General features: G+C 52.7%; 1 protein-coding gene across 6 annotated transcripts in view; it reads right to left on the bottom strand.

Annotated features, from left to right (window-relative positions):
* The window catches only part of Lar (tyrosine-protein phosphatase Lar), a 219,864-nt gene that overhangs the window by 169,582 nt on the left and 35,578 nt on the right, over nt 1–14,704 (bottom strand). For all 6 annotated transcript variants that reach the window (XM_076823994.1, XM_076823999.1, XM_076823997.1 and 3 more), the window contains exon 3: nt 14,207–14,345. In XM_076823994.1, coding sequence (XP_076680109.1) covers nt 14,207–14,267 — 61 coding nt within the window. In that variant the 5' untranslated portion in view covers nt 14,268–14,345. The remainder of the gene's footprint in view (nt 1–14,206; nt 14,346–14,704) is intronic.

Genomic DNA, 14,704 nt, shown 5'->3' with positions numbered 1-14,704 from the left:
GTTTGCTGGTGCTATCAAAAGCTAGTTTACAAATGCTACTAGCTACAACAGCGATATACCCTTGCACTCTCGTCTCGAGTCTCTGCCAACAAGGCCGCAACGCTACCGGACATTGTGCGCATGTAAGTCGCCGCTAGGAAAATAGCTGGACCGTTTACGTTCGTGAATTTGCGCAAGTAGACAAAGTTTCGGTACATTTCCAGCAAAGGACCAGCTTTGCTTTTGCAAATACCCGCAATTAGAGCCCCGTTCAAAGAGAGCAAGGATCACCGATTCGCGCTCGTTATCGTTGCGTTACACCGTGCCGAAGCGACTCGCCACTTTGCTCGGTATCCGGCCCCAGCTTCGGAGCCAGTGCATGTTTTTTTTCCCAACTTTCCCACTGTTCCGTTGGCTAGATTCGAGTGAATGATCTGACGGGAGCATCCGAAATCGGTGACTGCGTGGAACCGTGGGAAGATAGAGGAGCAGGACCGAGGGGAGCTTCTTTACGGGAAACGTCCTTTCGTAAGCGTCGACTCAAGTAGTTTGTCGGCTGAAAACCCCGTGGCACTGACACCCTTTGAGCGGGCGAGAGTCTGAGCAACTGTATTCGTCTGTTCCGACATTTATCAGACACCGCGCACCGTGGGGAAACTGAGGCAACTGGAGCCTTTCAATCCCCTAGAGCAGACAATAATTAATAACGGGTCTCTCTATGGTTAAGAGAGTTGTTTCAAAGGATTTTGGTGGTCGCAGACAGGGGACCCACGCTGCGATGCCGATCCATTTAGATCTCGCGACCAAGTGCCCGCTACTTACTGTCTTGATGCAGCAAGCGCTATGTACGTCTGTACCTGTAACGCAGACGTCGCGATACATGGAACGAGTATCGGGAGACGGGACAAGTAATGTCTCGCGGCAGCGAGAAGAGCACGAACCGAACACAGTGGAGTTGGCGAGTTTCAACGGGAAGCGAAAGAAGAGGTAGCGAGAAGGCAGGAGCGGGAAAATCCGCTTAAAAGCGACAGAATTCAAAGGGGAACGAAAGCCACCTAGGTTGGCCCATCGCTGCGCCGCGAATTACGTTGCACACGACCTACGCCAGCGTGCTGCTCCACCGTACAATGTACATACACACATACTCCTCGTGCACGGTAGTACGCGCGTAATCCTCTTCGGTTAATTGCCAGCAGAAAGACTGATCCGTCGCAGTTTCTCGATCCTCGTTACGGCGCAGGGTTGTTTCAACCTTCCGCCTCGTGTCCAAATACTTTCAAACTCCGCAGCCGCAGAAGGAAATCGCCTGGCGATCGCTTCGACTTTTCCGCGCAACAGCTAATCCACTTTGGCGTTCGATCTGGCTCTCTCTCTTTCCGTATTGTACCTATCGTGACGCGAAAGTACCTACGGTTTTGCCTCGCGCCGAATCTCCGTTCCGGACATCGTGCATCGTGGCAGAGACCGAAAACGTGCGATCCCCGACGAAGTTGCAACAAGATTAGAAAGCGGTGTTGGCACGCGGGGGGAAACAAAGCCAAGTATCGTAGATTCGAAACGTATAAAAGACGCTTTTGGAAGATTGCCGAAGGAAGTAATAGCTGGCGGGCGTGTGCTGGAAAAGCCGGATCTCCTTTCCTCCCTTATCCCGCTTAACTTTCCCTCGAGACGCTGTACGGGCGCATAAATTGGTGTAATTTCTCGTGCCGCGCCGCGCTGCTTCAAGCGCCAAGCGGTCCTCCATCCTTTCTAATCGCGTCGGAAGGTATGGCTGCTGCGGTTTCTGTTGTAATAACAGCAACGAGGCACGTCCGGTAGCGAAGGAGCTCTTCAACGTTTTCTCATAAAGCGTCGGTTGGATTGCCCGTACCGGAGCCAGCCGATGCGCGATGGAGGAAGAAGGAAACGGCGGCTAAACGGGTAAAGAGTCGACGCGGTCAAAGGAAAGGGAAGGGAAGGGAAGAAAACGGCACCGGTGAAGAGAACGTGGAAACGAGAAAGGCAACAGGCGGATGAGGGGACCAGCCCGGGAGAAAGAGGGAAGGAAAGGAAAGCACAGGTACCAGAGCCACCATCCGCGATACATATACACGTACATAGACGTCGACCCAGGCAGCGCGAGGGTCGTGGAAGGAAAAGCGAGGAGCCGGTTGTTCTGAAAGAGCGTGGACGACGTAACCTTCGGCACGCGATCGACCCCCGTACGTGGTGTGGTGCTCAGTGCTGGCGTGCCACGATCAAACTTTGTCGGCCTTGCGTTAGCCTACATAATACACAGGAGCCGCGAATAGGAACGGGAACCACACCAAGCACGCACTGCCACGCAGCCAACGAGACTCTCCATCGACACCAGCCACTGCAGCGGTGCAATACTCGCGAAACCCGCTCTTTTTAACGGGGACCTGCACACGGTCGATCGTAGGTCGCAACAAATGCTCCAACGAGCAGCTCGATCCTCCACCCGCATTCCGATTACCTCTGATTTCGTTTAATCAGTGGAACGAGCTGCGGGCTGTGACGACGATTCGAGAGAGAATCGTCTGGCAGCGACGTGCGTCTCGCGTTCTCCTCGGATGCGGAATCTCCGGCGTGCACAGTCATGTTCGTGGCTGCAAGATCGGGGTTAGAATCTGGTCGATGCGGATTAACCGACTTCTCGTGCCACTCGTTAATTGGGTTTATCCAACCGCGGCTGGACGCGAGGCTAACTCCCGCTTTCCCCTCGACGCGCGACGCTGTTTAAATTATCGATAGGATCGCACAGAGAATGCGGCCAGCGAGCACCTTCCAAATAGCCTGTCTAAATTGAAAGCGCGCTCGCGGTTCCAAGCTGAGTGCCCTGCTAGGCGGCACACCTGTTTTTCTGTTACGCAGATGGACAAATATCTATCAGGGGACATGGTCGCGTTTAGCGGCGCGTTTGCTGGATAATTTACGGCCCTACACATCGCGTAGACGAATCGAATCGAAGCGAATCGATGGGCCAACCGTCCACGTGCAATTTGCTATCGATGTCGAACTGGCGCATCTAATAGAAAATCTCATAAAACGCGTATCGCGGATGAATTATTATACATATGTGATTCGGGGGAACGAGCCGCGTGAGTAACGACCATATAAATCGTAGGTGAGCGCGTACGACACACCCGGAAAACAATAAAATCTATATTTTAATCTGTGCCTGAGCGTCCTCGCGGCCGACCCCCGTCAAGAGAATCTCTCCGCGAGATTGGTCCGCGAGGGAAGAGATGCGAAAGCCTGGATTCGGGTCGATCGTTTATCATGAACGGAGGGATTCCGCAACGCATGCCACGAGGGATAAAACGCGTAAAAGCTACTCTCTTCCTCTCCCTCTCTGTCTCTCTCCATCCCCCTCCGTTCACCTCCTCCCCAACTGTTGTCTCTGTTCCGCGACCCCTCGCATTTTACACACGAAATTTTCCGTCCCCCCCCGGAGTAAAAGACCTGGCCTTCTGATCTCATCTCCACTGGTTCTAGCTAGTCTGGCATTACGGGATAAACCGTCGCATTCCAGGATCACTGGTTATTCCTCTGCGAGGAAGCGATGGAATACCGATCGCCGATCGTTAACAAAGACCGTGCAGCCGTCGTTAGAAGCGCAATTGACAAAGAAGTCGGAGAAGCTACGGGATCGGGTCTGATCTTTTTTCCTCTCTTGTCGACGATCGACTGGTTCGTCATTATCCGTCGTCACGTTTCCCCAATTAAACGGAAGAGCTTTACGTCTTGGGTCGCAGGAACGTCGCAACTCTCGAGTGGTTACCGAAGACTTGAACGCCCATCGACGAATAAAAAGGCGACGAGTTGTTAAGGTCTCGGACTGTACAGAAACGGATTCAATCGAACGAATACGCGTTGGTCCTCCGAATCCACCGCAATCGCTTCTCACGCGTTACTCCCCGGCCAACCTCGCGTCTCCAGCATTTCTTATCCTCCAGCGTCCTACCGATCCAACGGAACTTTCCGTGCCACGGGATAAAAGACTTTCTCCCGTAATTTCTCATGCCGGCCTTTAAATTGGATGACGTTTCTCCTAAGCAAAGTAATTAAAGCTGCCAAGGATCTCCTGGATATCCGAGCGAGATCACTCCTGGAAAGGAGGAACGCATTCGAGTGGGTAAGATCGGTTTCCTGGGGGGAATTTAGTTACGAAAACGGCAAAAGACTCTTGCCCGTTTAATTTCAAGCTGGCCCGGGCAATGTTCGAACTTCCAAGCGTTGGAAGAAACGCTTCGATTTCCCATATCCAGCTGGCTCAACATTCGCATCCAATCTTTCGCTCCTTTGAGTTCTCCGAACGAAACGAAGACTCGCGCGACCCTAGGCGCAAGGAGTTCGTGGCACAAAATGTTGCTTGCCTTGCAAAACTGCAATTAATTCGAGTGCGCGACTGGTTGGCGTTGACGTTTTACACAGTTCCTCGACGTACACGGAAGCGCTGAACCGGACCACGCGCAGAAGTTCAAAGTTAGCACTTAATTTCCCTACTTTCTACTTGCGAAACTGTGAACAACCTGGTCTGGAAACGCGACAGTCGGAAAGAGAGAAATATGCATCTGGAGACGATGGGAATCGAGACGGAGGAGGGAAAGCGATCGTGTGGCAAACGAACCCGCGTACTGGCTACTCAGACAGTAGCTCGTTAGAGGCTGCACGAAAGGTGTGGGCCTCTCGCGCTGATTGGCAGGCGCGTCTAATTAATAACGCAGCGACATTTTTACAAGAATTACATCGGCCAAAAGGGGGAAAGAAAATAGAAGGGAAGGTACGAGAATCGTTTGCTTTGCAACCACAATTGGTCCTTTCACGGAAGCGAATAAGCGACAGGACTAACGGTACGGGCACCGCCTAAAATTTCCTTTCCAATTATCGAAACGCAGACACGACGGCTCCCTCGGGCCAGGGTAACGATCGTGCTCGAGCGACCGTTTAGGTGTAACAGCTTCGGAGGACGATTAAGAGGGTCTAATCAATGACAGAAGTAGATAGACAGAGAAAATAACGGGATAAACACCGAGGGGGAGTACTTTTATCGTCGACAAAGTGGAAATAGCACCCTACGATTTCCGAGTTCTCGCGGTCGGAAGGGAAACGCGCGGTTAAAGTCCGCGATAAAGTTCTCTCGAGGGCCGAGGGAAGGAATAGGCAAAGTCCGGGGCGGCAAGGAAGAAGGAGAAAAGCGCAAAACCTATTCGAGACAACATAGATGGGCTGTTAAGATAGGAGCTCGAGGATTTCTCGGGCAAAGCCAGAGCCAGGCGAGAGAAGGAGAGGAGGAGAGAGGGAAATGGATCGTAAGGGTCAACCGCGTGCAAGTCGGGGCATAATTTTCCTTCGGTAAGATTCTTTGCGGTGAACTCACGGCTAAGCCGATTTTACGGCTGACTTGCACCAGAATGCAGAAATACAAAAAAAGTCCTTGGGCGGGAGGAGACTGGATTTCTCGATCGCTCCTGAAATCTTGACTCGTCTTCTGCGTCTCCAGAACGACTGGGTAGTCGACTGATCGTCAGAGCTAACTCGGAAATCAAACGAGCACCAAACAAACACTCATCGTCAGAGGGGAGCATTTCGACGAAAGGGTTCCTGCTACCTATATTTCTCTGCTTACGTAATGAAATAGTCAGAGAAGAGCGATTCGGATTACTCGTTAGCTACGCGAAGCAGTTACTGCACGGCCATAGTTTCACGGCAAAGGTATTCACCGCGCCTCCTTTTTCACAAAGCGTAGGATGCGACGCGAATCTCTCAATGCGGCAGCGGTCCCGTCGGTGTGTGTGATTCGCTTGAAAAGAACCAGAGTCGAAACGGTTTCGTGCTCTATTTTCCTGGACCGCGTTCAACGTATTTCCGTTCCTGTGTCCTGATCACGCCAACCGCCACGCGTGCTTTCAATAGGGGTTCATCGTTCCGGGTAGAGCCGAAAGGAGCTTGCGTTTTATCCACTTAGCCCCGTGCGTGGGAAGTTAGATCGGGGCAGTAAGACCCGTCCACTGGGCTTAAACAGCTATCCTTCTGTGGCTTCTACGGTATCTCACTTCAGGCTTCCGTGCACCGATCAATGGGACTAACGGCAACTGAATGAGAGCTGAGATACGCACCCCGCACGACCCTAAGCGAGCCTCACCTGTTTATGTTCCCACGTTTTTTCAACGTCCTTGTCCCCACGCGATCGACACCTGTTTACCTTCACGCCTAGCTGACCAGCTGGCCGAGTTCTCGTATTTCGTTGACCATACACGTCGTGCAGTCGATGGAAAAGAAATAGGAATCTGGGTCAGATCTTCCAGGCGTGAAGGTAAACAACTTCCGAACGCCGCGTCGGGACAAAGTCGTTGAAGAAAGAGGTGGGAACATGAGGAACTCAGGTTGATTTAGGGTCGTATCGAGGGTGTATCTCGCCTCTCATTCAGTTTCTACTACACGTACGTGTTACTTAGTCCCACTGAAGACGGCGCGTGTCCCTGAAACAGGACACCGTAGCGTAGACAGTTGGCTTTCCACTCTGTCAAAGCCAATCGGTGCCTCCATCAGACTGCCAAACTTACTGCCTCGCACAGGTACGTATGTGCCGTACGTCGTAGCAGTTACGTTCCCGTGTTACCGAAGAAACGACCGGGCAGGAGGCAGGGAGCACGCGCTACCAGCGAGCAAGGAGAAGGAAACTGGTTATAAATTTCGCCAAGGACACTGGCCTGGTAGCTTCGCGAGCGGAAATACGGGGCGATCTCGATCGCCCGGCTATAAAAATATAGGAGAGCGAGAAGGCGAGAAGGTGAGACCGCGTGTACTCCGCTGGCTGCTCCAGTCGAGGTGCATCAGGTGCAAATCGCATTCTACGCTCAGTTTAATCCACTCTCGCCGACGATCCTTCGCGTTCGATTCTTTTCGATGGTTATACGATCGATTCGTTCCGCTATTCAGGTTGGAAAAGCCAAGAGAGACGTTGAACAGCGTCGGAGGTCGAGGCTCGCGCAAACTCTCCTTTCGAATTTAAGCGTCGCGGTCGGAAAGGCGACTGACTTTTTGCGCCGAGGAAACAGGTTGATTAATCTTCAGAATCAGCAGGGCAGAGGTACGCGTCATCGATCCGTCCAGCCGCGAGATGGTTCCCTTCGGTAGGAAACCTCGACGGTGAAATTCCAAGACAGCACCACCCCCACGTTTTGCTCTCGCTCCTGCAAACGACATCGCTCCTATTGCTCGGTTTCACTGGCGGCTACAAGTACAACTTTTCAAACCCCGTTCACCAGCCTTGGGTAACTCTGTAACCCGATCCTGTAGCGAGCTCGAAAAGAAAAGTTACTGCGCAAATGCCACGTTACCAGTGACAGCCGGCAGACAACTTTAAGAGAGCTACTGCGTGCTGGCAGTTTCCGTACAAGGGCCGAGTGGAGCAGATGGGGATAGAAGCGTGGAGGAAAGATGCGTCCCGATAAGGGAGAAAAAGTAGCGTGAAAAACAGACGTGACGTAAAATTGAAAATGTAGCCTGAGCGCGGACAAGTGTGCCTCGAGGCTGGGGAAAACCATCGCGCCGGAGAAAGCGTTGACCTTACTACTACGGGGCTGACGTTTCCAGCGAAAAAAAAACCCAAAAGAAAGAGCGGGAAGTCAGAGGAGAGAAAGTAGCTAGTAGTCACTAAGGCGATCGAGATGCTTCCAAGTTATCGCGGATTTTTCAATCGGCATACCCAATCGTTAGTTAGATACGCCCGGATGTATCTTCGGCATCCGAAATCGGCATTCAGAAGTTGCAACAGCTACCTATCGATGAGTTCTCGCAGGCGGCAGGCGAGGGACTTGTTTGGGCAGAGAGAGGGCGGCGGTAATACTTTTACTAGGGAAATTACCGCGGTATTATTCGAGCCTGCAAGGAGGTACGGTTATTACGGCAGTTATTGCGAATTACGGTGCTACTATGTGGAACGGGGACACTGTCTCGCGCCGTCCATACAAATGCGAACGGACCGCGGCGCGAGTGCGAGCGTGAGCTGCCTTCGTTTTGTAGCCCCGCTCGCCTTCCACCACCGTCTTCCCTCTCGAACCCCCATCGTATTATAATAGTAATCGATGAGTAACCCAACCGTAATCGTACGTGCGGTTAATGGACCGAGTTTAAGTATGCGACGCGATACGAAGCCAAGGCAAAGTTGTCGCGCGGCGTGGTGGACGGGCGTTAATGGGATCTCGAGAGAACCCCATGGGACGATACCGTAGCGTGACGATAGTAGCGTCGCAGGACTCGATGGCTCGAGAGAGAGAGAACGAGTACACCATACGGATTTGAAAACAGAGCGGGGCTGAGAACGACGGATCGATCGAGCCTTTTCAGAGTCGCATTTAGAAAAAGAGGCGGCACAACGACGAAACGTTCATCTTGCCCTCCGCCGCCGCCGCCGACGACGACGACGTTATACTTCGGCCTCTTTATTTCCCGACTTTCGTTCCCGCCGCATCTCCCGCGGGATCGGCTTCCCCCGGCAAATGGTGGCAGACCCTCGCGCGAAAGGCAGCGATCCATCATAAATTTAATATTCGAAATTTCAGGAATGTTCCACACGCTTTGGGGGGCCATCCGTTTCGACCGACGATATAAATTCGCTCGATAATGTACTGGGAAGCAGAGTTAGTCGCGTTAGAAGCCGAGAGTCTGGTTACACGTTCGACGCTGTAAAACCGAAGCTTTGCAAGGATGCGCGGGATTATCATGGCAATCCAGGAAGTGGCACTGGAACTCGCCTCTTTGTTCACCGACATCCGCGAAATTTAATTATTCAAGATAAATCTATTTTCTTCCCGAGGAATAGCGCCACCGAAATATTTGCTCGCTCCGCTGTTTCGCCCCCGATTTTTTCCACCCGCTCAACCGTTCTCGGGCCGGGAGGAAGTAGCAAAATAATTTAGACTTGGCGCCAGCAAAACGAATAATTCCGGTTCGTACGATTAATAAATCAAAATGTCAAGAGAGGGGCGTGCAGGAATTTCTATCCGCGGATTAATTGTAATTTTCGAGAGCGGCACTTTGCATTTTCCATCTGGCAGAACTGCATAAGCGGATGGTAAATTCGTTCCGTCAATACTATTATCCTTTGATTAGCCCGCCTCCGTCTCGACACGTCGCGTCACCGTCGCACGTTAATTTCGCAAACGCAAAGAGAGAAAGGCGTTAAGGTATTTCCTCGAGTCGGTAGATGGATTATACATATAATATTTGCAGCGTAACAGGACGTTTGCACTTGCGTTTCGCGCAAACGCAAATGCAAATGCTCAATCAGAGGTACGGCCTTTCGGCAATATTATCCGTTGATCAGGATCTCAACCTGTCGTATCCAACATGACGCACGGGAACTCTTGGGACTCGCTTTGAGATCGAGTAAAAATCACCCCGCAGACTGCTGCTCACTTTTCAACGTGGCCATCTGCCGCCAAGAAAAAGAAGAACAGGAGCAGCAGAATGAGGAAAGGCACGTCCGATGCTATCCCAGTTTCGTGCTTATGAAACGCGAAAAGATCATGCATATGCAATGTAATGCATTTACGCCACTCATTTAATAGCCGCTACGCTCTAACGACTCGCGATAGCGACTCCTTTGTAAACTATAGTGGTTTTTCAGGTTTTTATTTGCCCAGTGCCGGATTGAGCGACGGTAACGGGTAAGCTCGGCTAATTCCAGAAATGGTCCAGAGATTCTTAAACAGCGTTACGGAGGATACCTACCTACGCGAAACAGCCGGTGCAGAACACTAGGAATCTGTCTGCCCGCTCGCTCGCAGCCAGCTCTTTCTTCGCTTGGATATGCACGGGCACGTCAATTACGTCCATCTCGTACGCGCGAGCGCATGTCTGATGACACTTCGAACCGGATGGGAACAGCGAATTGCACTTCGACTCCCCATAAATTGCGCCTCGGACGAAGCGAGAGAAACACAGCGAGCGGTGGAAAAAAGAGAATAGCGTTGATACATCCACGGTATTCAACGTCTTGTTGCGATGCAAAGTTATCGCTCCTGTCGCATATCGGTCATCGCCAGCTTTCCAACTTCTCGCGGTTTATTCAATGATTTATTCTTGTCTCGGCGAGCATGATATCTCCGCCAGAAGGAACGGGACGAACGGTCGATCGTCGAGGCGAATCGTTTGACGAAACAACGCAGACCGCGAATAATCGCGAGACGACATGTCCACGCATTACTGCGTCCCACGTTCCACGTTCCGCGCTACGAGAAAATCAGTTTAACTCACGAACGAACCTTTGCCGCCAACCACGGCTAATCCCAGATCCGCAGGGAAGTTCACGACGGGGGTGTAAACCCGAGAATGTTGCGGCTAAGCCAGCCATCCTCCAGCCCCCCAACCCTCGAGCACCCCGTCCTCGGTCCCCGGCCCCTAGCACCCTGGCACCCTCGCAGCCAGGCGCCAGGCCCGCCTGCTCCCTTTCTACCTCCTGGTCTCCATCGGTTGGCAGAGGTACGTATCGGTGCGATACCTGCTGCGAGTCTGGGCCAACGTCGAGCTTATCCCGACGACACTCGTTCGATACCGTAAAAGCCTGCGCGAGGGGGTGGACAGGAAGCAAGAACGAAACGATGGAGGATGCGCTGGAAGCTAGGGGATGCTGGTGGTTGCAAGCTACACTCCTACCACCCTGCCTCCTGCCGTCCTGCCATCCTGCCATCCTGCCAACCGCCTGCCAGCCGAGGATCGCGAGAGACCCCCTGTCGAGGGATCCCATAAAATAGCTCGAGTAACTTTTTTACTTTATCACCCGCCAGCCTTCTCGCGAACCAGCTTCGGTGTACCTGCTCGCACACAAGCTTCTCCTCGCCTACACCATGAAATGTGCGACGAGCTTCGCCAAGACCACAGCCGCGAATACGACCGACCGCTACCGTGACCGCCATTCTCTTTCCACCCTCACCCCTCCGGTCTTTTGCTTCTTCTTTCCTTACCTGCAACGCCGAGTCGTTGCTCGCGTCCTGACGCCCGCATTCGCCCCCGCTTTTTTTCTTTCTTTCTTTTTAGCGTCGATAAACTCGTCCGAACAGTTTACCTTATCGTTAACACCGGTTGTAAGCTTCCGCGGTTCGCGTACGCGCGAGCCGAAACTTCCGTCGCCGACGCTGGGAATTGAAAGTTGAAACGCTCCTAACGAACTTCTCCTCTCCTCGCTCCGTGCCTTCCTTCAGCTGCCCGCAGTGCCCGCTACCCCTCTTCCGTCTCTCTCTCTCTCTCTCTCTCTCTCGGTGGTTTTCCAATTAACGAGGAATTAGAGGTTCGATGAAATTTACCGGGAACGCCGAGCGGACGAAATTGAAAAATTGGCAAACGGAGAATCGGCATGGCGGAAGGGTGTCGCGTATCGTTAGCCCAGTCGGCGGTGTCATTTTTTGGCCGCATCCCTGAGCGTTAAGCTTTGACCGTTCCTATCCCTTTCAGAGGCGTCCGCTCGTTTCGTCGATACGTACACATACCTACACTGTCAATTACCGATAAAAACAAGGACGGCCTGCGTGGGATCGCACAAGCGATGGTTTCGGGGCCGTAACGCGACCGGACGGAATGTAAATTATCGCGTCTGACGCGACGATAAATAACGTCCGATCTCTCCCTCAACCCCGAAAACCAAGGGTAGTCGCCGCCGCTTGCATTACGTCGCTGGTCGCGCCGACGCGATGCCGACTGATGTGAACAAAAAAAAAAAAAAGAAAAGCCAACGATCGCGAAATAGTTTCTGTCACCAAAACGCACCTCCCGATCCAAGGAATTTCACTAAACGGTGCGAGTGTTTTTGCTGCCACACTCCGAGCTATCCTTCTACCGTTCGTGAATTTTCCGTTTCCCTCGATCTGCCTGTATTTCTTGCGTAAAAGTTGCCCAGAAGGGAAAGCGCGTTGCCCTGGTGTAACGCAAAAGAACGGTGAAGCAGGTTGTGTGTAACGGCGAAAGAATGCACGCGATGCAGGTATTCTGAAAAGTCGTTGACGCGTAACTCGGGTGAAATGCAAACCACCGTGGTTGAGGTAACGCGACGCGATGCGAACCGCGATTTCGATGCACCCCGAGACGCGTTAGCCGAGTAGCCGCGAATCACGTCGGAATGGCAGGATCCGAAGGCGGTAGGTGTCTAGTCGGCGCACGGTTCTAGTTTTTCGAGGGCAAGACCAAATCGAAAACGAAGCGGTCGTGGGGGCTCGGGATGTGGGGAAAAGAGACCGAGTCACCGCGGAGAAAGATAAATAGATGGATAGACAGGAAGCCGGTCGGGAGCTGCATCCGGCTGCCGAGTTTTCGTCCCGCTGCCGCCCACCGGGATGATTTTTCGAGAAGACGCGACAGCGAGCGAACCTCCGAGGAAATCTTGCTGCTCTTGGACCTCGGTTATTTCCCTTTCCACGAAGAGCCCGACTAGCACGGTCAGCATGACGTGCACGCCGACAGGGCAGGCAGATCAGACAGCACTGATCTGCATTAACTATGGATTCCAAGCTCATCCTACTTTTCTGAATCTTTCTGCGGTTTCTGTCTAAATGTTTTCTCGCACGAGGGGCGATTTTCGATACAACGGGCCAATGGATATGAGAAACGTATTAGATAGGGGTAGAAAGCGACTGCAGCGGGGTGGATGCCTCTCGCGTGCCCGCCAGTGTATTCGCACCAGCTGTCAAAATCATGGGGAACGGACCTATTGAATTCGAATCGAGAAATCTGCTTGGGAAACAAATTGGTCCGAATCTCTTGTCAATAACAGCTACGAGGTATTGGTGAAAACTATCGAGCGACCTTTCTCTCGCCTCTATAGTTTCCGTATGGTGTGAAATATTTATCCTTACCAGGCGGACTTAGCTTTGGGCCGAACTGGCGAGATCCGCGGAGTGTTCGCGACTGCTTGACCGAGAGAGTTTATAAAGAGAGATCTCGGGCGATGGAATTAATTGGCCGATATGCGGCAATGTGGGATCGTCATCCCGGAGTGAGACTTCGCCGCGTCGCGTGTCGGCGTCGGGCAACGGTCACGATCACTGACCGTGACCGATACGCGAGGAAGTCGAGACGCGTAGTCGTGGACGTCTCTGGAAAAGATATAGGATCGCTGCACTCGAGGGAGGTGCGGATTGCGATACGACTGGACAGGTAGACCCACGGGGCGTTTTCCCTTGTCAGTCTGTCGCGGTCGGATCCAATGTAACGCAGGGTCTTAGAGTCTATAGAATGGCTGTCGGAACCGCATCCTTCGCGTTCCATATCGTTTCGAAACGGGGGTCTGGTCTCTTCTGGATCGACGGAATCCACGCGGTTTCCTTACGTATGTAGATTGCAATGTCATCGAGTGTGTCTGGCAGCGACCAGAACGGACTAGCCGAATCGACCACGCGAGAGCTTCGCGGGCTTTACGCATGTCCGCTTGAAGCGCAAGCAACAGGGAACGCGAGACTCGGCGACGCACGTCGCGCACTAATACTAAACGCATTGGGAGACTTAACGTTCATGCCAGCGGGCTAGTAGCCACCAATGTTGCTTCTTTCACCGCGGCTCGAGTTCAAAGCACGCGTTATTATCGCTGGCTTCGGGGACAGCCCAGCTTTTTGAACGCGACTGCCTCCGGGGAGTTCTAGCCGCCCAACTATCCTGGTATCCTCTCGCTGCTTTGTGTACCGTGTATACCGTCGTCGTTCGCGCCGCGTTAATTTACAAATTCGCCCGTTCCATTAAAGCATCGTTGGCGTTTGAGCTTTTAAACATCGAACAAGAGCGGCCTGCTCTGGCGCTCGCCTTTCACTTTTTCTGTCCCATTTTTCGCGGTACACACGCGTCAGGGAGTGTCGTCGCGTTTCAACGCGACGCTCTCCGATCGTCCCGCGACCCCGCGACTCGCGTATCGACCGGTCCAGTCGAGTCGATCTTTTCGAAAGGAACTATCCGTGCGTCTGCCATCTCGTCGTTTAAAGTGCAAAGTTTCGGAATATCTTGACCCCGGCTGGAGTGGTCGAGACGCGGCTCTAATCGTCGCGAGTAATCGTCGGAGCGCGAGGGTTGGTTTCACGTTTCGCGCGAAAAGTTCCCGCGTCAACACACTCGGCACACTATCGTTGCGCGTTAAACACAATTATCGGGCAAACAGTTCGGAACACCGAAACAGTTCGAACGGTGCCAATGTCCGCAAAAGTCTGTTATGGAAAGTAGATTTCTCTGGTCGATTACTCACCACTATTCTGCGCGATAATCGGGTCGATTGCCACCAACAGGACGAGGAAGATAGGAGTCATATTGACCACCCTCTTTCCCGTCTTTCCTCGGTCACCCGTGATCACTGCACACTTAATACCACCGTTGCAGCGTTCCACCTACGAAAAGATAAATCACCCTCGTCATAACATACCACCTCACTCGGTTGAATGGCTCGACGGTCTTCGTGCGAGCCAAGGCGACGACGACGACGACGACGACGGCGACGACGACGACGATGACAACGGCGCCAGCGATCACGACATTCGTCGGCTCGCGGCTGCCAACTTGCTGCGGTCGTTGTTCGAATGACGAATAATCACTGGGACAGTACCAAGGGGGAAAGCTGTACGAGCAATCTATCCTCGAGCAGTGCGATAACGAGCGTAGAATCGCGCATCACCGTGGAACCTCCAACTAACTCGCAGGGGCGCGTAAAAAAATACTCTTTGCTAGTGCTTGGTTGGTCGGTAACGGG

The sequence above is a fragment of the Andrena cerasifolii genome, chromosome 12 (genome assembly GCF_050908995.1).
Source record: "Andrena cerasifolii isolate SP2316 chromosome 12, iyAndCera1_principal, whole genome shotgun sequence".
Classification (NCBI taxonomy): domain Eukaryota; kingdom Metazoa; phylum Arthropoda; class Insecta; order Hymenoptera; family Andrenidae; genus Andrena; species Andrena cerasifolii.
This window is presented reverse-complemented; position numbering and strand designations above follow the sequence as displayed.